This window comes from Prionailurus bengalensis, chromosome E2 (assembly GCF_016509475.1).
Source record: "Prionailurus bengalensis isolate Pbe53 chromosome E2, Fcat_Pben_1.1_paternal_pri, whole genome shotgun sequence".
Taxonomy (NCBI): Eukaryota; Metazoa; Chordata; class Mammalia; order Carnivora; family Felidae; genus Prionailurus; species Prionailurus bengalensis.
Genome location: NC_057352.1, coordinates 49,435,940 through 49,455,138, shown reverse-complemented (window position 1 = coordinate 49,455,138; position 19,199 = coordinate 49,435,940). Strand labels below are relative to the sequence as shown.

The 19,199-nt window shown below is 45.9% G+C and overlaps 1 protein-coding gene across 2 annotated transcripts in view; it reads right to left on the bottom strand.

The window, feature by feature from the left end:
* PDPR (pyruvate dehydrogenase phosphatase regulatory subunit) overlaps positions 1-19,199 on the bottom strand; it is a 37,076-nt gene that overhangs the window by 5,223 nt on the left and 12,654 nt on the right. Inside the window, exons 4-17 of one of the 2 annotated variants that reach the window (XM_043599667.1) lie at positions 18,532-18,613; positions 18,272-18,435; positions 17,479-17,600; positions 16,547-16,664; positions 15,665-15,814; positions 14,400-14,592; positions 12,569-12,693; positions 10,576-10,731; positions 10,250-10,383; positions 9,473-9,621; positions 8,868-8,980; positions 7,692-7,786; positions 6,074-6,163; positions 832-1,014 (exon numbers count right to left, since the gene is read on the bottom strand). In XM_043599667.1, coding sequence (XP_043455602.1) covers positions 832-1,014; positions 6,074-6,163; positions 7,692-7,786; positions 8,868-8,980; positions 9,473-9,621; positions 10,250-10,383; positions 10,576-10,731; positions 12,569-12,693; positions 14,400-14,592; positions 15,665-15,814; positions 16,547-16,664; positions 17,479-17,600; positions 18,272-18,435; positions 18,532-18,613 — 1,874 coding nt within the window. The remainder of the gene's footprint in view (positions 1-831; positions 1,015-6,073; positions 6,164-7,691; positions 7,787-8,867; positions 8,981-9,472; positions 9,622-10,249; positions 10,384-10,575; positions 10,732-12,568; positions 12,694-14,399; positions 14,593-15,664; positions 15,815-16,546; positions 16,665-17,478; positions 17,601-18,271; positions 18,436-18,531; positions 18,614-19,199) is intronic. The other variant, XM_043599668.1, reaches the window with a different exon arrangement.

Below are 19,199 nucleotides of genomic sequence, written 5' to 3'. Positions count from 1 at the left end.
ATCTCCTGTACTGATAGGGGTATTTTGTACTGCTAAGGTATTTTGTTAGGTTTAACCTAAAAAAACAAGGTGTGGGGCGCCTGGGTGGCTCAGTTGGTTAAGAGTCTGACTTTAGCTCAGGTCATGATCTCCTGGCTCGTGAGTTCGAGCGCCACGTTGGTCTCTGTGCGATAGCTCAGAGCCTGGAGCCTGCTTCAAATCCTGTGTCTCCCTCTCTCTCTACCCTTCCTCCGCTCATGTTTTCGCTCTCTCTCTCTCTCAAAAATAAACATCCAAAACAAAAAGGTGCAGTAATACAGCAAGCGTGTGGTGCCCAGCCATCCAGGTTCAAGTGGGGAAGGTGTTTGCTTGTGTGTTTGCATACTCAGAGTTCTCGAAGCAGAGACAAGCTGCTGGAGCCAGTAGTGCAGTTTGCTGGGCTTCAGAGGTGGGAAAGAGACTTGTCACTACCATCCTCTTGACCTAGGACTTTGTAAAAAATGATGTTCCTATTTACTCTGGGGGGAAAAAAGTCTGTTGAATGGAAGATTGATTTTTACAAATATCTGTGGCACGTTCTTGGAAAAACTTCCCTGAAAGTGCCAATCTAAAAGGGAGCCGAGTGGGGCACACGGCTGCCGCAGTTGGTGGAGCAACTCCAACCTCAGGGTGGTCTGGTTCAAAGAGCAAGCCAGGTGCTCAAAACCAGTGTTCTCCACATACCATGTTTTCCTATCAGGCCGGACACACTTTTCATCCTGAGGACTCCTCACTGTCTTCGTCCACCCGAGGCCCTTCGTGGGCCTCCGCTTCAGCCCTTCCTTGCTAGGGCAGAACGTGCCAATACCGTACCTTGTCCAGTTTCACCCGAGATTCTCGTCCACATTCCAGGGGTGTGGTGAGGGTGTTTAAATCCTGACCCCAGAAAGCAAAGAACTTCTCGATTCGAAGACTACGAAGAGCATAATAGCCAGCATTCCGGATTCCGTATTTCTGCCCAACACTCATCACTTCGTTGTACACGTGGAGGGCATACTAGAGAGAGAAATGAGAGGTCAGCAGCCCGCACACCTTCAGAATTCAACACGGAGTGTGTCTGGCAGCACCCAATGCGGGACACCATGAACCTCAACAAGCGAGGAGGGTGTATGAAATTCTCAGGTCGTCTCATCCTCGAGCAACTGAAGCATCACTGCCCAGGAGTAATGAGCCAGGGTCACCCTAACCCGACTTACACTCCATGGAAGCAAGAACCGTAGCTTTCCCTTCTCTGTGGAGCCTGGGACAGGGAGCCAAGCACACAGCAGTCCTCAAATGAGAATCCTACACACTCACCACCCCGTCAACGGCCAGGCCCACAAGTGCCTCTCAGTCCGCTCAGCCACCGCGGCTCTGCTCTCGCCCCAACTCCCCACCCCATCCTCACTCGTGCATTGCCCGTGCTGGGAAATGTGTGTCACACAGGACCCCATGGGCAATGTCTGTTTTTTCCACAGATGGCACACCTCAGAGACCGCCCCCCCCCCTCAAGTGACTGAGCCAGGAAGGCGGCGCACCCTACCCGTGTCCCACAACGGCCAGCCTCTCATGTTATTCTTGGTTCTGGAAACTGTAAGTATCAGACACCCTAAATAAAGTTTCCTCAACTGAAGGCAGATACTCCTACTGTGTGATGTTTAATCGTATTCTGTGACGTCTAAAGCCTAGTAACAGACTACATTATTAGCTTTAATAACTAAAAAGACAAAATGACAAGAGAAATTAGAGAAATGTCTCATGATCGCATTTACGTGTACAATCGCAAACAACATGACCCAAATCTGCAGAAAAAGAGGCTGGAGTTGTTGGCAGAGGTGGGGAGAGGAAAGTGGGGACTGGCGGAAGGGAGGCAGAAGGTACAAACTTTCAGTTACCAGACAAACGAGAACTAGGTATGGAATACCCAACCTGATGTCCGCAGCAGACACTGCTGTGTGACAAGTAACACAAGTTGTTACAAGAGGAAATCCTAAGTGTCTTCATCCCAAGGGAAAAAGCTTTTTAACAATGTTTATTTTTGAGAGACCTAGCCGGGGTGGGGCAGACAGAATTCCAAGCAGGCTCCATGCTGTGGGCTCGAACTCACAAATTGAGATGGTAAGGTGAGCCGAAATCAAGACTCAGATGCTTAACCCACTGAGCCACCCTGTGGCCCACAAGGATCTAGGACACACGAATCTATGAGACATAAATGGTGCAAAATGAAACTTACCACGGCAGTCATGTCACAGGGCATGTCAATCCATCATTCTGTGCACCTTAAACTTGTACAGTGATATATGTCAGTTATATCTCAATAAAACTGGAAGGATGGAAAAGAAACTGGTTTCACTGGTGTTGCAGTTCTGTACCCTGGCTGGGTCTGCTGCCCTGCGTGTTGCTCTCCTGCAGCCAAAGAGGCATCTACTGAATGGCCACGGTGGTCAGGACAACTTGAAAAGAGTTGTGGAAAAAGAGAACCTGTGCTACTGAATCCATACACTGTGTGGCCCCCGTGCAAGTGACACACCTGAATGAGCAACGGTGGGGGCAGGAGGCCCATGGGGATGGACAGGAAACGAGAATAATCAAAAGCCAGCATCTCTGTTGCACTCACTGCTTCAGTGTCTCCAATTGAATCGTTAAGAGGAAGGCCAGGGAATAAAGATTTGAAGCAGGTAACTAGTCTTGGATTAGATGAGAAAAGCAGGTCCCCATCATATATTCCTTTTCTAGCTGTTGGGGATTTAGTGTGAGCCAAACAAGAACCTGCCATCTGTCCCCATGTTTTGGGGATGTTTTTGTTTCCCCTCAAAGAGACAAGTACAGTTAACATGGGTTTGAACTATGTGTGTCTCACTTCGATGTGGAGTTTTCAGTAAATACAGTACATGACTGTAAATGTATTTTCCATATGATTTTAATAACATTTTGTTTTCTCTAGCTCACTGTATTAGAAGAATATACAACACGTGTAGCACACAAAACGTGTATTAACAGTAAGGCTTGCAGTCGATGGTAGGCTATTAGCAGTTAAGGTTTTTGAGGAGTCAAAAGTTCTATGTGGAGCTTTGACTGAGTGGGTGGTCGGTGCCCCTGACCCCCATGTTATGCCAGGGGCAGCTGTATACCCTTCTTGAGGACAGGAGCCAGCTTGTAAAGAACCCAGGCAGGGCACAAACCACCTTGTGGACTCACTGAAAATCATAAAAACAAGAGCAGCCCAGGAAAATGAGAAGTAGCAACCAAGGCCTCAAGTAACAAACCTGCTGGAGCCACTCTTGATCGCGTTTAGTGAATTCATGACAAGGGCACCCAGGTGACATTTCAGAACCAGCCCCTACCTGTACAGGGACAGCAGATCAGCTACATTTGTAGCAACTCTTCTCAAATTGCGAATAATCCCTTCATCTTAGTGTTGTTACAGTTGTCTCGACAAACATATGGAATTTCATAGGCTAGTAAATTTGTGCTTCAGTTAGTAACTATAAGAAAGCCTAACCCCGTGAAAGTAATACAACTAATATCAGGAACAAGAAAGATGCCTACAATCCCTACTCCTTGTCACAACTGGACAAGAGAAAGAAATTGTAGGAATTAAAACTTAAGAAAGAAGAAAAACCATTACTGTCTCTATGATAAGACTGAACCCTGAAAATTCCAGGTACTCAACTAAAAAACAACTATAGTAAGATAAATTAGTAAAGAAATATAGACTAGAAAAAATAGCTTTCAAAAATCATAATCACTTAAAAGACAATGGAACAAAGACACCCTTCCCACTCACAACTAGCGACAACAAAATATTATTCAAGTAAACTTAAAAAATGTGTAACATCTATATAAGGAAAACTTCAAAATACCTCTTAAGGTCACCAAAAAACTTGAGTAAAACTAAAAGGCATTCTTTGTAAGATTTAACATATTTCGTCAGTTCTCCCTAATATATAAATGTAACATAATCCAAAAAATACCAGCAGCAGTATAATTATACTAGATAATTATAAAGTTTCCAAAGGGAAATAAGGAAACAGGAATTATTTTTTTCCAGAGTTTGCAAGCTACAATAAGCACTAGCAGGTATTAAAATATATAATAAAGACTCCATAATTAAAATAGCATAATCCTGGATCATGAACAGATAAACCAAGGGAACAGAATAAAGGTCCAGAAATAAACCTGAATACATACAAGAATTTAGTATCTGGTAAGGGTACGATGTGAAAGCAATTGGTCATCCATGTGGAAACATGTGTGATCCATAGCTCATCAAGTACAGCAACAGACACTGCAAAAGGATGGAGCATTTAAGTATTTAAAAAAAACACAGGGGCGCCTGTGTGGCTTAGTGAACCCAGTAAGCATCCAACTTCGGCTCAGGTCATGATCTCACAGCTTATGAGTTTGAGCCCCTCATTGGGTTCTGTGCTGACATCTCAGAGCCTGGAGCCTGCTTTGGATTCTGTCTCCCTCTCTGTTCCTTCCCCGCTCGCACTCTTGTCTCTCTCTCTCAAAAGATTTAAAAAAATTAAAAACAAAACCACAAACCCATACTCAGCAACACCACTAACTGTAAAAGTAATGGAAGAAAACTGGGAAAATTTTATAAGCCTGGAGTGGAAAAGTCCCTTCTATATATCAAACTCTAGAAGGCACAAAAGACCGATCAACTCAATTACAATAAAAATCAAAAAATCTTCTGCAACATATGAAACATTTTCCTGATTTTTTAAAAAACCCTTCTACATGACAATAAATGAAAAGACAAATGACAAACTGGGAAAAAAACTTATAACTCAACAGCAAGGACTATCTGACTCAGACAATGCTCAGAAACTGGTAAACAGACCAATCATTCAATACAAAAATGTACAAAGGTATGACCGGAACATTCAGTTATGCAACATTTCTTAAACATTTACTATGTGCCAAATACTTCTCTAGGTGCTGGGGAAATAAAAGTTAAGACAGGCAAATATTCCTGCCTTCGGAGAACTGACACTTAAACAAGGATACCTTGCTGAACAAAATAAAACAGATTTTATCAGACAGTGGTAGGCACTACAGAGAAAAAGAAAGTGGGAAGGAGGAGCGGGGGAACCGGGGAATGGGGCCTCATCCAGCAGATACCACTCAAATAAGACCTGAAGCAGGCGCAGCTGCGAGAGTCTGGGGGGGGGGGGGGAGGGGAGGACGAGCCAGGAGAGGGAGAGGAAATGCAAAGGCCCTGGGGAAGGAGCAGGAGTACATTCAGGGACAAGCAAGTAGCGGGACAGGTAGAGAAGGTAGGATCACATCAGAACAGGGTGGCGGGCGGACGGGCAGGCAGGAGTGTGCAGGTCCTATAGAAGAGCTTTTCCTTGGAAATGCATTCCAAAAAGTTGCTTCATACTCTGGTTTCTCTTCAGATCGCATAAATCTTTCGCCTTTTACAAAAAGTTGCTTCATCCCACGTATAAAGAAAATTACAACTGCACTGACAATTCTCTGTCAGCCCAAAGTGTGAAAACCCCATACTGGTACACGCACACACGTACAAGGAAAGAGATGCTCTTGTACACGGAACTGTTTATAAGAGCAAAGGCCTACAACCGGAAACGCCTCTTAGTACCAGCCTAATGATTCAACGATCTGACAGAACACTATCCTGCTGTTAAAAAAAGAAACCGGATGTGCTTCCTCTTTAGGGACTGACAGGGCAGATCTATACCATCAATTGGTGAAGAGATAAAGGACAGCAGTATGCTTCCATCTATGTTTCTAAAACGGGACTAAGAATGTCTTTGAACTTGCTCACATATGCACAAAAATCTCTGACATGACCTTCAAATACTAATAATTGTATCACTGGTAGTGGTTGATGGGAACTGGTCGGGTGGCACTAAATACTTTCCATAGGTTTTAAACCACGTAAACGTATTTCCTATTCGAAACAGTAAGTAACTTAGTCCAAAATGTTAAAGTGCCCCTAATGCAGCCTGCCTCCATTCCCGAGGCCCAGTCAGATCTGGCTCTCTAACCCTGCCAGTGCCCGGCAGGCGTGCGAAAGCCGGCCACCTTCCTCCGCGGGGCTCACCTCTATGGGGATGTAGAGCATGAATCCCGGCTCTCCTGTGTGAGTCATGCTCATCACCCTGATCCCATTTGCGTAGCCCACACTCATCTCCTGTGGAAGCAAAGGGAGGAGGTCAGCACGGAGAGTCTCCAGAGGAAGTAAGCGCTCAACATGTGTGTTAAAGGAACGAACACCTGAGGTAAACCTCTTATCAGCTCCGCACCCTTCGACCCTACGGCAGAGCCATGCACCTGAGAGAAATTCATCCCCAGAGTGGTCTGTTTCCGAGTACTGGGGTCACCAGAAACGGAGCACGGTCTTTACACTCTTCTCATGAAACATCACCATTTCAGGAGCACTAGCCAAGCTGCTGGTGGGAAGTGGAGGCGAAGTCTTTACAATCGTGAAACATTTCTTTTCGCAAAGTCCTTCTAAAGGTTTGTTTTAGGGGCGCCCGAGTGGCTCAGTCGGCTAAGCGTCTCAATTATGGCTCAAGTCATGATTTCAGGGTTCGTGGGATTGAGCCCCAGTGCAGAGCTTGATTGGAATTCTCTCTCCCTCTCTTTCTGCCCCACCCCACTTGTGCACTGTCTCTAAAAATAAAGAAAGAACCTTAAAAAGATTTCAGTCAAGAGTGTCAAGAGCAACAAAGACTAGGCCTGTGTCTTCTCTGGGGCATCTGGCAGGCAAGTCCAGGGCACCTGCCCTACAAAAGAGGATGCCTGATGACCACAGAACATGGTGCACCTGCTACCCTGGGGTCAGAGATTAGGCTTCTAATTCAAAATGTGTTTATAGCAGCTCAGTTACCTAACAGGCCTCTGACACAATCCCTGTCCCAGAAGGCACTGGAGCAAACTGTTCCCACAGGAAGCCCAACATAACTTGCTACCCTGTAGGCTCACATAGGTGCATCATTCGTTCCAGAACCCAAGGCCATGCAGGGAAGGGTTGCTGATGGCTAACGGTGAGACTGTTCTGTTGCTTTCACTCTGCCACGGAGAAAAAGGGACACTGTACAATGAGTACGTGGATCTCAGCTTAGGTTTGAACTTCAAAGAGCCTCCATCAGTCAGTAGCTGCCCCACAGCTGTTTTGCTACAGGTTGTCAAAACACTAGTCTGTTTGCACCTCTCATCAGTATTGTTACTACTTCTTTTACTCAGTTCCAAGATGCTACTGCTGCCAAATATAAGAAACTTATGTAAGTTGTTTAGGGCTTCACCTGAACATCTCTTACCTGGAGATACTACACACACAGAAGTGACTCTGTGAATGGAAAAGGAGAAGCACTGCATGGAGAGAAGGAACCTGACCTTAATTGGAATTTTTTGGCATTAGTGTCCTAATCCTTTAATTTACACATGTAATCCACTGCTACAAAAAGCAGTAAATAGAAAGGACTGATATTCAGAGAAGTTAAATCCACTTCAAAGATACCCTAATGCTTATTAAATAAGGAGACCTAGAAAGGTGAAAAATAAAGGGACGAATTTATTGAGACATTTTATTTGCTCCATAAAAGCCCCAACACCCTCTCTCTGTGGACATTAACGCTGTAGTAAAACTGTGTAATTGCTATCCCTATGAAAGAAATACTCCCTGTCCATTTAAAAACTAGAACTTAATTAGCACCCACCTTGCAGAACAGACTTGGGAAGTGGTCTGGAGTCATAGGGGCATAGGACAACTCGGACAGCACATCCACAGCTCGAGGGCCAATCAGATTGAGGGCTAAACAGAAAAGAACAAGAGATGTCTGGCCAGTCCAGTCACCGCTGAGCCAAAGGGAAAAGTCTGTATGGGACTTGCTCTCTCACGGCCAGGCCTGGGTGATAAGCCCACGAAAGCGCCTCTCTGCTTAGGCAATCCCAGGATGGACACAGAGCGCCCCAAGTCAGGCAGACACCTCTCCTGACAGGCCTGGTAAATGCATGCACTGCTGACTGCTGGCCAGAGACAGCCTGGCCAGCGTGTTTCCTCTTCCCGGGGACACGGGGAAACAACATCCCATAGCTGCCTTTGTGGTTAGACCGGGAACGTGAGACCGTGTCCTGGCCGGGGCGATGGGAGCCCACTTCCAGGGCCGGCCACAAACCTCCCACACGGTTCCCATCGCCTCCTTCCTCCCACTGTTGCTATATGGTGAGAGCGGCCCAACCAGCCCAGGTTCCGTCTTGGCACAGCAGCCTGTGGAAATTATACCCCAAACACCCTCTTGGGCTAGGAAACAACTTTGGTTCAGTAAGATTGTGTAGTTTGCCAATCTGGTAGCAAACAGTCAAACAGATCTGCTGCTGTGATGAACTGGCCACGAGGACATGTTGGGGGTGAGGGGCAGTGAAGTGGGGGATAGGCAAGCATTAAAGCTGGAATGAGGAGGTGAGGGAAGGGGCTGCTCCCTGACAAGACTGCTGAGGAAGAGGTAGATCATCAGGAAATTAAGTCCTCCTCAAAAATTATTCACTCACTTAAAAAAAAGTTGAGAAATTTTGAAGAAAACAATATTTAGGTAGTAGGTTTAAAAATGTATTTTCGAAGTAATTTTCACTCATTCAACCAATATTTGCACTCCTCCATCCTGGCTGGAGGGGGCACAGCGGGAAACAAGACAAACGGACTGAAGCACAACTCACCCCTCACTTGCAAAAATGCAGGGACATATCAGAGATCAGTGTTCTATGACCAGGGCGCCTCCAGCACGCTTCTCACTCTGACCCCCATTTCTGAATGTCAGCTATAAAGAAGGCAGATGGAGAAGACGTATCTGGACAGGCTGGCCTCTTGTGCTGCTGAGCCTGGAGGGCCGGCTTACCGGTGTATTTCCAGGTGACATCCTCCAGAAGCAGGTTGCTGTCTTCAGGCATGTGTTTCTTAAGCCAGGCCCAACAGTGGACCTGCTGGTCAGTTGGGGAAATCATGAAGAAACTGAAAGGGAGACCGGAAAGTACTGTAAGCCAGGCAGCAGAAAAAGCATCAGGAAGCAGTCAAGTTAACTCGTTTCAAAGCAGCCAATGAATGAGCAGAATACTGGCAAATGACCTCTTCGCCTTCAGAGGAGGCCAGGGGCACATAATTCTAGGATATACCACATAAGCACCGAAGATCCCGGCTTCCTGTTAGTGCCAAGATATACAGACCTACTGACACACCAGAACACTTTTTCCCAGTAGGGGGACTGTTATTTCCACATCGATTTGTATATAATCGGGTATGTTTCTTCCCCATTTTCCCCCGTGGCTTCTATTTGCACTGCATTGCTAAGGAACTGGCCAGGAGTTACCGAAATGTCTTTTCGTCCTCAGTACGGTCATGGTTTCCCGGACCGTGAGCCGGACGCTCTGCTCTGCGAGGACACCTCCAGGAGGCAGCACACCGCAGGGGTTGGGGGGTGGGAGGCAGGGCGGCAGCCAGCCTTACCTGCGCTTGCTGAGCCGCGCTATGCTACAGTCGTTTTCATACCCTCCACCCTCATTGAGCATGCCGGTGTGCACAATGTGGCCCACGGGTACATCGAGGTCATTGGAGAAGAGGTACTGAAGAATTTCCAATGCCTGGTCCCCGGTGGACTGGAGGGGGAGGGAAGAAAGCAGAGAGAGTGAGCACAAGAACAGCTGGTTGGTAACACAGTCTGCTGAGCAGTGTGACCCCCTGAGGCAATTCAATTAGCCAGTTCCCAACTGCAACAGTATCTGCGGATTTAGCAACAGTATCTGTGGATTTACTCCGCTGTGAGAAGCTCCAAAGAAAGCTCGTTGTTTTTGTTTGTTTTCTTTTTACTGTTTACTTATTTTTGAGACACAGAGAAGACAGCATGAGTGGGGGAGGGGCAGAAAGAGAGGGAGACACAGAATCCGAAGCAGGTTCCAGGCTCTGAGCTGTCAGCACAGAGCCCGACGCAGGGCTCAAACTCAGACCGCGAGATCATGACCTGAGCCAAGGTCGGACGCTTAAGTGACTGAGCCACCCAGGCGCCCCAACTGGCTCTTGATTCTAATGGTAAGTGGGCCTCTACAAGCAGATTAAAACCCAGAAACAAAGCGCTAAAACTTCAGAAAAATGTATTACAGTTTAGTAAAACACTAAAACATACTAGAGGTCTTACGAAATTGGTTTTGAAGTGGCAGATAAAAAAGGAGACATTCAACAAATATTCAGAAGTTTCTAATCTATTATTTGGGTTTCTCAAGCACTTACTGTTATTTCGAACTTTGTGAAAGAGGACATGTCAATGACACACACAGCTTCCTTACAGCACTTGACTTCAGACTCCACAATGTCAAACCAGTCTGGCTTATAGAAAGTCTTGCTCTGCTCCAATGCCAGGAGGTCTACAGACCGGCAAACAAAAGAAAAAGAGAAAAGGACATTTATATTGAGGACTCTCCCCGTGTGGATTAGTATAGTGTGACAGGTTTTTCTTTATTCCTCCAGGAACACATTCTAACTGTAATACATTTAAAGATGGGTTTTATTAGTTCTCAAGGCAACAAAAGAATAAACATGAGAACGGGCCTTCTTACCCTTGTCTGGTGGCACGAAGTACTTCGGCCTCTCAAATCCATGTTTTTCCATCCACCTGGCTCCTTGTGCGTCCAGCCGGTCATAGAGGGGAGATGTGCGCAACTGCCTCCCGGTCTGGAAGTCCCAACGGGGAACCTTCAGATCATACAGCAGAGCTAGAACAGAAATAACAGTCTCTGCAAACCCAAACCACCGAGCCGAGAACACAGCATCTCTAGATTCGGGAGTCGCTCCTGTTCAAAAGAGCATGCTTTCCAGGCTAACGGGACCTAATGTGCAAACAGTTCCCAGTATAACAGGCAGGCTCCGGAAGAGAGAATGATGTTGCAAGAGCTGCCCTGATCTTTCCACAGAGTTACAGGGCCGTGAGTCAGGTTAACAACTCCAAGTCTCTGTTCTCAATGACTGTTTCAAGTTAGTAGGCAGAAACAATGGGAGAAAGGTCATGCTTGTAAACCTTGCTAAGTCCCACAGCAGAGACGAAGACTGTATCTGAGGAGCAGAGTGTGAAAACATGGCACTTGCTTCTTTACAGTGCCTGTGTTGCTTGGATCTCAGGACTGTTAGACACGTTTCCTCTCTAACATTTAACCCGTTTCTGAGGTGAAAGGGAACATAGCATACCTTGATTTGGTGGCTGCACAGTACTGTCCCAGTCACATTATTCACATAACAAAGCTAGGGTCACAATTCATTTCTCCTAATGTCCAATCTGCAACAGCAATAAGTAAAAATAGCCAGAAAGAGTGTGATCTCTAGTCCCTTCCAAAGAGAAGAGCTGACCTCAAACTATTCCAAACAAGAGGTACATCAGAATGGGGAGGAGGCTGAGAAATTAAAGAGAAGGAAGCCACGCTGGTTGCCTTATCTTGCGACAATTTTTCAGTCTTCTCTGGTACTTTAGGTTCTATTTACCCTTTTCTCGTTTCCTGCCATGCCTCCCATTTCTATTACATGAGAATCAGAGAAGGCTACCCAGCGTGTCAGGTCATCACAGGGAAACTCGAGCTCCATTATGATTTGCACGGGTTCTAAAGTAACAAATGGCTGGGGAAATTGAGACTTCTGGCGAGTCAACATTTTAACCAAAGTATTTGCCAAAAATAACCTTAGCGGCCACCCATATTGCTGCCGGGTTGTCTCCCACCAGTAAGAGTTCTCTACGACAGGCTAAAAGTGAATACACAGGTGCTAAAGGTCGTTCAAAGGCCTCACCGTGAATGGGACCGCCTGCTATTAAACCAACAATTCATTGTTAAAGGATGGCAGTCACAGCATATGTAGAAACTCAACTGTGAACATAAACATGCCCCAAGTATCTAGCTATATATTTTGGCAAAGTCTCAGAATAGTTCCTCAGTATAGGAAGATGAAATTACAATCTGGTTTGGTTCAATTCTTGATACAAAAGCTGTCTCTAGAAAATAAAGGTAAGGTAGAGTAACAAGTTAGAATAAAGCTGGAGAGAAGTAGGAATGAGGCGAACAGAAATGTATGTTTTGTATTTATATGAGAAGTAGTTTCCTATCTTGCTAGCATGTGACAGTTATGACAAAAATCACTCAGAGAAGCTTGAAGCTTTGAGAACAAGCCAAATCCTCTGCCTTGGAAAGCAAACTGTAATCTCAAAGATCAAGTGAGGAGAGAGAACATTCACCTGACATGGGCGCTTTCCAAGCAAAGTGGAAAGCAGATGATGCTAGGAATATACAAGAAGCTGCTGCGGGAAGTCTGATGGCAATTACCACCTGTAAGTCCTTTTCTTCTTTCCTGTTCCCAGAGGTAAATAAAGGACAACATACTAAAGAGATGGTTATGTAAATATCACATGGGGCCTAATGCCCCAACATGGGCCCCCTACCAGTCAAACTCGAGAGGCCAACTTGAAGCAATTCTTAAATAACTGAGGGAAAGATCTGCTCCTCTGAATGATCCAACAGCCCCCAAGAAGACACCTTCGACTAGATGCAAATGGGATCAAGCTCTACTCACGCATGACTTCCATGACCCGGTGGCGCAGAAAGGTACGGCTGCTCTGGAGGGCTCCAAAACGTTTCAAGTCCAATTCCCAGATGCTTTCTGATGGATAACCATGCACCATCCATTCAGCGAGGTACCTGTTTAGATGGGGAAGTTGCTGGGCCTCAGATGGGATACTCTCCTAACTGTACTAGGAAACAAGAACCAACAGAATCAAACATCCTGTCTTGTCACAGACTGGTTGAGAAATTCTGGGCCATTTCCTTAATTTTTCTGAAGAAACAAACACGGATCCATCTGCTGCTCTGAAATCTGCTATGACAATCTTAGTTCTAATGATAAGGTTCCCTAGAAAGTGTTTTAAGACATAAGTGACATCTATGAAAAACATACTTTATTCACACATCCAATGGGCTTTTTCTGGAAAACCTTCAGGAGGTTATACATCTATCTGATCATATCTCTGCTTTTGGTAACTCCTCTTCCATGACTGTTTTCAGAACCATTCTACAAGTCACTCAAGAAAAGTGGCCTCAGTTGGTTAAGCTTCCGACTTCGACTCAGGTCATGACCACACAGTTCATGAGTTCAAGCCCCGCATCGGGCTCTGTGCTGACAGCTTGCAGCCTAGAGCCTGCTTTGGATTCTATGTCTCCCTCTCTCTCTACCCCTTACCCACTCACACTCTGTCTCTCTCTCTCAAAAATAAACATTAACAAAAATTTTTTTAATTAAAAAACAAAGTGGCCTCGGGGTGCCTGGGTGGCTCGATTGGTTAAGCTTCTGACTCTTTTCAGTCAGTTCAGGTCATGATCTCATGGTTTGTGGTTTGAGCCACGTGTCGGGCTCCACACTAATAGTGCCGAACCTGCTTGGGATTCTCTCTCTCCCTGTCTCTCTGCCCCTCTCCCACCAGTCTCTCGGTAAACTTAAAAAAAAAAAAAAAAAAAAAAAAAAAAAAAAAAAAAAAAGTTGCCTCATTGATAAAAAAAAGTAACTTTTAATTGTGGCAAAATACAAAGAACATAAAATCAACCATCTCAGTCATTTCTAATTGTGAGGTTCAGTGGCATTAAGTACACTGACACTGCTGTGTAACCATCACAACCATCCACCCCCAGAACTCTTCATCTTCCCAAACTGAAACTCCATCCACCTGAGAAGCAGTTCCTCTCCATTCCTGTCCACAGCCTTGGCAACCACTGTGATACTGTCTGTCTTCATGAATGGTACTGCACACAGTATTCGTCCTTTCTGACTGGCTTGTTTAATCAGTGTGTGATTTTTTTATTACATATACACATACATGTTTGTTTGTTTATTTTGAGAGAGAACAGAGAGGAAGGGAGAAAGAATCCCAAGCAGGCTCCACACTGTCAGTGCAGAGCCCAATGTGGGGCTTGAACTCACAAACCTTGAGATCATGACCTGAGCCAAAGTCAAGAGTAGGCAGCTCAAGCAACCGAGCCACAGAGGTGCCCCATAATCAATATGTAATTTTTAAAGAAAACTTGTACTACTCAACATGATCGTCTGTGTCACTCACCATACTTACTGTTTACAAACTCAAATGCACACTCAAAGGATCAAAACAGCTGAAAAGTACATCCCACAGGCTCCGTGACTAATTCCAAAAAGAGTTACTGAAACCCTGTGCACAGTGACACTGCCAGAATATCCCACAGTGATTACTCTGAAGGGGACAACTCCCAAATGAGGTGTATCTCCTCCTTACTATCAACACACCGGATTATATACACACACTACACACCATATTAGTAACAAGTAACTCTGGGAAGCAGAGCAGAGCCCAGCAAGCAGAGTCTAATCAAGAGAGACTTACCTTCCAGCCCCTCCTGCAAACGACAGGCCAGCAGAGTTCATTCCCACCAGGACGTAGTAGCCCTGCACTGCCGGAGACTCGCCCATGATGCACCTCATGTCTGGGGTGAAGGTCTCGGGGCAGTTGACCAACTTCATGATCTCCAGAGTCTCCAGTTCTGGCATCCGACGCAGGAGGGAACTCAGCAGGGGCTCTGAGCCATAAAAACAAACCCAAATAGAGTCCTCAGCTTTAGGGAATTCAAAGACTTCCAACTCTTTATACTTTCCTACTCCCTCTCCTTTCAGAAAATCACTTGAAAGGGGTTTTCTCAGAAGAGCCAAATGGGCCCTAGATCAGAAAGTAGAAACCCCGGTGTAATTAATGGACACACCTACAAAGCGCGTGGCATAAAGACTAAGAAAAAAGACACTTCTTTGCAAAGGCCAGGAGCTATGGAAGGGCACACAATACATGTGACTACAGATAAGATCTCCAAGGGATTGCTGTTTGTGGAAAGCTCTTCAGTGACACTCGAGGAGACACAGGATAAAGGCAAGGATTTCCACAGTTGGAAAAGCTGCAGAAGACAGGACCTTGGCCTGTTTGAAAATAAGTCCATCATATGGGACAGTGGTAAGAAATGAAGGCAGACTAAAGCTGGCTGGTGGGTACACAGAAGGTTCTGTATACTATTCTCTCCACTTCTGACAGTTTAAAATCCCTCAGAATAAAAAGTTTATTTTTAAAAGGTCCATCAAGGGTTGGGAGGCAAACTCTTCATTATAGACAGTTTCTTATCTTTCGAATTTGGAAACATGGGCCTTTATTAACTATCCAGTAAATAAAATTATTACAAAACTGAGTAGAACATAAATATCGAATCACTGTGAGGCACACGTGAAACTAATACAGTACTGTAGGTCAGTTCTTCAATAAAAACAAAAACCGAGTAAAAGACTGTATTAACAAAACAATTCTGCTTTCTAAAAACGTCTTCAGTCTTACATGCAGTCCTACACAAAAGGTTTCCTCCTAGCCTAGAATTTCAGCAATGATTTTAGTTAAGTAATAAGCCTGGGGTCCCCTAACCAAGATTTTCATCCCCCGAATCCAGTACCCAGTGACCGCAGCCTTAGACCAGGCAGACCCTGTGGACTGGCTTCTGAAAGCACCTCATGGGGCTGTTACAAAGATCAAAGAAGAATCTCTTCTTGAAAATGCTTTCAAAAAGATAGCATCTTACACAAACACAGGGCATTATAGTTATCCCGTAGCTCACACACCAAAGTGATCCCAGTCTTCCTGCAGATTCTGAATTTCCAGCTGGTTCTTGCCCTCAGTAAATATTGGCTTCGGGTTCTTCTCAAAGCCCCCAGACAAGATGCCACCCTGCCAGTTCCGGATATAAATTCTTCCATCAGCATCCACAACAGCTGAGGAAGAGAAATGACAAGGGAGTCGGGGGTGGGGTGGGTAGAAGGGAAAAGCAAGGTTTAGAGGCAAGCCAGCTTTCTAAAGGGACAGAAAAAAAGCAGAACAAAAACGCCTACTGGCTCTGTTAGTGAAGAGCATCCAGTGAACACAGAGCTTTCAAGGTGATGGGGGAGGATCCTCCCTCTCAGATTACAGTGGAGACTATTTCTCTATCCCTGACCTGCTTAGTTCCCTAGAAGCTCTGTCTAGTCTTCACAACCAGACTATGGAACTGCTGTAATGACCGTGAAAGCCTAGCAGAAAGGGGGTACGGCGAGCTCATTCTAGGGGTTGAGACCTGCCACGTGACGTCAAGCCCTCTCCTGTGGTGCTTGGGGTCCCTGAGCAACCTGACTCTGTAGCTTACCTATAAGCTCTCTACAACATATGCCATTCAAGTCAAAAACTCCAGGTTATATTCCAAATATTCTCCATTTGGACCTCTGTTTGGGAATGCAATTAGCTTACAAAACTAACAAACCAAAACACGGCTTCAGCGGAATGCCCGTTTTATCCATCCTTTCGTAAGGAGTTCTTACGGGAAAGTTAGGATTGGGTCCGCCTCCCTCTAACATGCTTCAGAAAAGACAAGGCTCTCTCAAGCAGAGTCTGTCCTTAGCACAAAGTCTTCCTTTTCAGAGGACAGAACAGTGGCAAGGAAATGAGATTAAAGACAAAGCGTAAGTCCTCACTTGGTGTGTTGCTCTGCAGAGGGGTCTCCAAGGGGCGAGTCAGAAGGTAGAAGTGTTCGCAGGCATGTAACGGGATACTAACCGGCTCCTCGTTGGACAGACCCAGCTCGTATGCCCACTACAAACGGACGGATTGATTTGTGGGTGGGAAGAGGAACAGAAAGACAAATGAGCAAGTTCAGCCGCTTGAAAAGAGTTTAATTCAAGTGGCCTATGTGTGCTCTTGTCCCAACGTCTGGGGCGGGAAGCCACACTGCAGCCTGCTTTATTTAGCTCAGTTCATGGAGGGGAGCAACACCAGGCTTGTTAAACCATAACCATTCTTCTTTTTTTTTAACCATAACCATTATTCTTATACCAAAGAACGACAGACTTAGGAGCTCGTGGGGGGCAAGTGAGGCCCTTCGAACAAAATGCCTGACCTCAACTACAAACTCCGAATACCATCATATGTGATCTTCATGAGGCAAAAAGTACCCGTAGGTCACCTGAAGATTGTCGAGTGGAAGACAAGGCACCAATATGCCTTAAAAGTAGAAGCAGCTTAGTGCTCTGAACTGAATCCAGGCTCCTGACACAAAAGATAGCCTAATACTTATGTGCTAGGTTGTAGAATAAAATGAAATACCACAGGAAGACCCAACAACGAGGATGTGTCAATGCCCAACTGTTTTTGTGGCCTTCCTGGGCAGGAGAGCACGCATTAACCCAGGGTGGAGGAAGGAAAAGGTCACGACGGTGCTTTTCCTTGAGGACTAGCTACAGGCTTCTGATGGAGCGCACGAGAATTCTGAGGTTTCTAGTCCAAACAATAGGTGGTCCCTGACACCTGCTTAGTCCGTCACAGTATTAACCTTATGTCTTCACGCCCCAAATCCCGGCAGTGACTGTTGTTACGTTAGATCAGTGACCCAGTGTTGTTGCTAACCTACCTGACCAGCACAGTTGACAAAATACTGGCACTCAATCTGTCCTTTATCGGTCTCCACGCCGGTCACTTGGCCTTTTTTGACCATTACATGAAGCACGCTTGTACGGTCATAGATCTGCACACCTGTTCCAAGGTAAAGAAAGAGGCAGTGCATCCATCTTCGGATGGCCCAGAATTAAGGCAGCAGCAGATTCTGCAGCAGATTCTAAACCCGTGAGAAATGATGAAAAAGCCAGGTCAATGCTTTAATTTAAAAACACAAGAACTTCCAGGAACCACATCCTGGGGCAGTGTCCATGGGCCTCTTCCATGACTGAAAACAGCAGGTCACTTTAGTACACAATTCAATTCTAGGAACCATAAAAGGGGGAGGGGAGAAGAAGGTTAAATAGGGCGTCTTAAATCCAAATCCACCCACACCATGAATCAGCTCATCCAAAGTGCAGAACACCGTGGACACTACTTGGTCTTCCCCTCATTCATTCCAAACCCAGGACATGACCAGCTTTCGGACTCAGTCCCCACCAGGTCTTCTGCCCTTGGAGCTTCTCATGTTCTGTTGGGGGGGAATTCCCCTAAGTTTGAACTTATGGTCATTACTAAAAAGCAGTTCCTTAGAACTTTAATAAGAAAAATGTGGCCGTGAGGAAAAACACTTATTAACTTAAGAGAGGATATTCAAACAAACATTCTAAGAGCCAGTGTTCAAATATGGAAGCCGAGTTGGGGTCACTGCCGATTGGGAGACACCTTCTTACATGACCTCTTTCCTCCTCACCCAGAAACATGCTTACCATTTTGGGAGGCAGCACTTGCCAGGGCAAGAGCCACATCAGCAGAGGACACCACCGCATCCTCGGGAACATGCATGGCCCCCACCAGGTCGTGCACGTTTAGGAGAGGGTGAAGTTCGGCCACTTTCTTGGGGGAGATGATCTCAGAAGGGATGCCTATGACACTGCCACAGAACACAAGGGGACAATGACATGCATGGCCCTCTGGCAGAGGTCAGTCTGACAGGAGTGTCAGGACAGGCTTCTAGTCTCATACATACTTCAGCCTGGAGTTGATACGCTTCAGGGAGATGAGCCGGTCCTGAGTTTGGGCCAGAAAGATGGAGCCTGTCCTTATGTAACCTGGAAGGAAAACCAGCCCAGACTGAGCAGACCAGGCCAGCTACAGGGATCAGGTGGGCGAGCCCACTAGGTAACAGGTTAGAAGACCCGTGAGCAGCCCTGGCATAGCCCCATCCAAACATACTCAGCTGGGGTTTGGGGAGGAGTGAGTAGGATTTTAATGTACATCTTAAATAATCACTCTATTTTTTTAAATGTTTGTTTATTTTTGAGAGAGAGAGACAGAGCATGAGTGGGGGAGGGACAAAGAAAGAGGGAGACAGAATCTGAAGCAGGCTCCAGGCTCTGAGCTGTCAGCACAGAGCCAGAGGTGGTGCTCGAACTCATAAACCGTGAGATCATGACCTAAGCCAACGTTGGATGCCTAACTGACTGAGCCACGCAGGTGCCCCTTTAAATAATCACTCTTAAAGTAAAAACGAGAGATAACTGTTGCTACAAAGCCTTTGGGAGGGGAATGTACCCCCAGAACCCACCTCTTTCTTTGGTCTTTTTAGGCTTTCTCCTCGTGGTTTAGGTGGGAGTATGGCCCCAAATGCAGGCCACTCACAACATGGGCACCCAGGAGCTACACCCACCCTTTCCT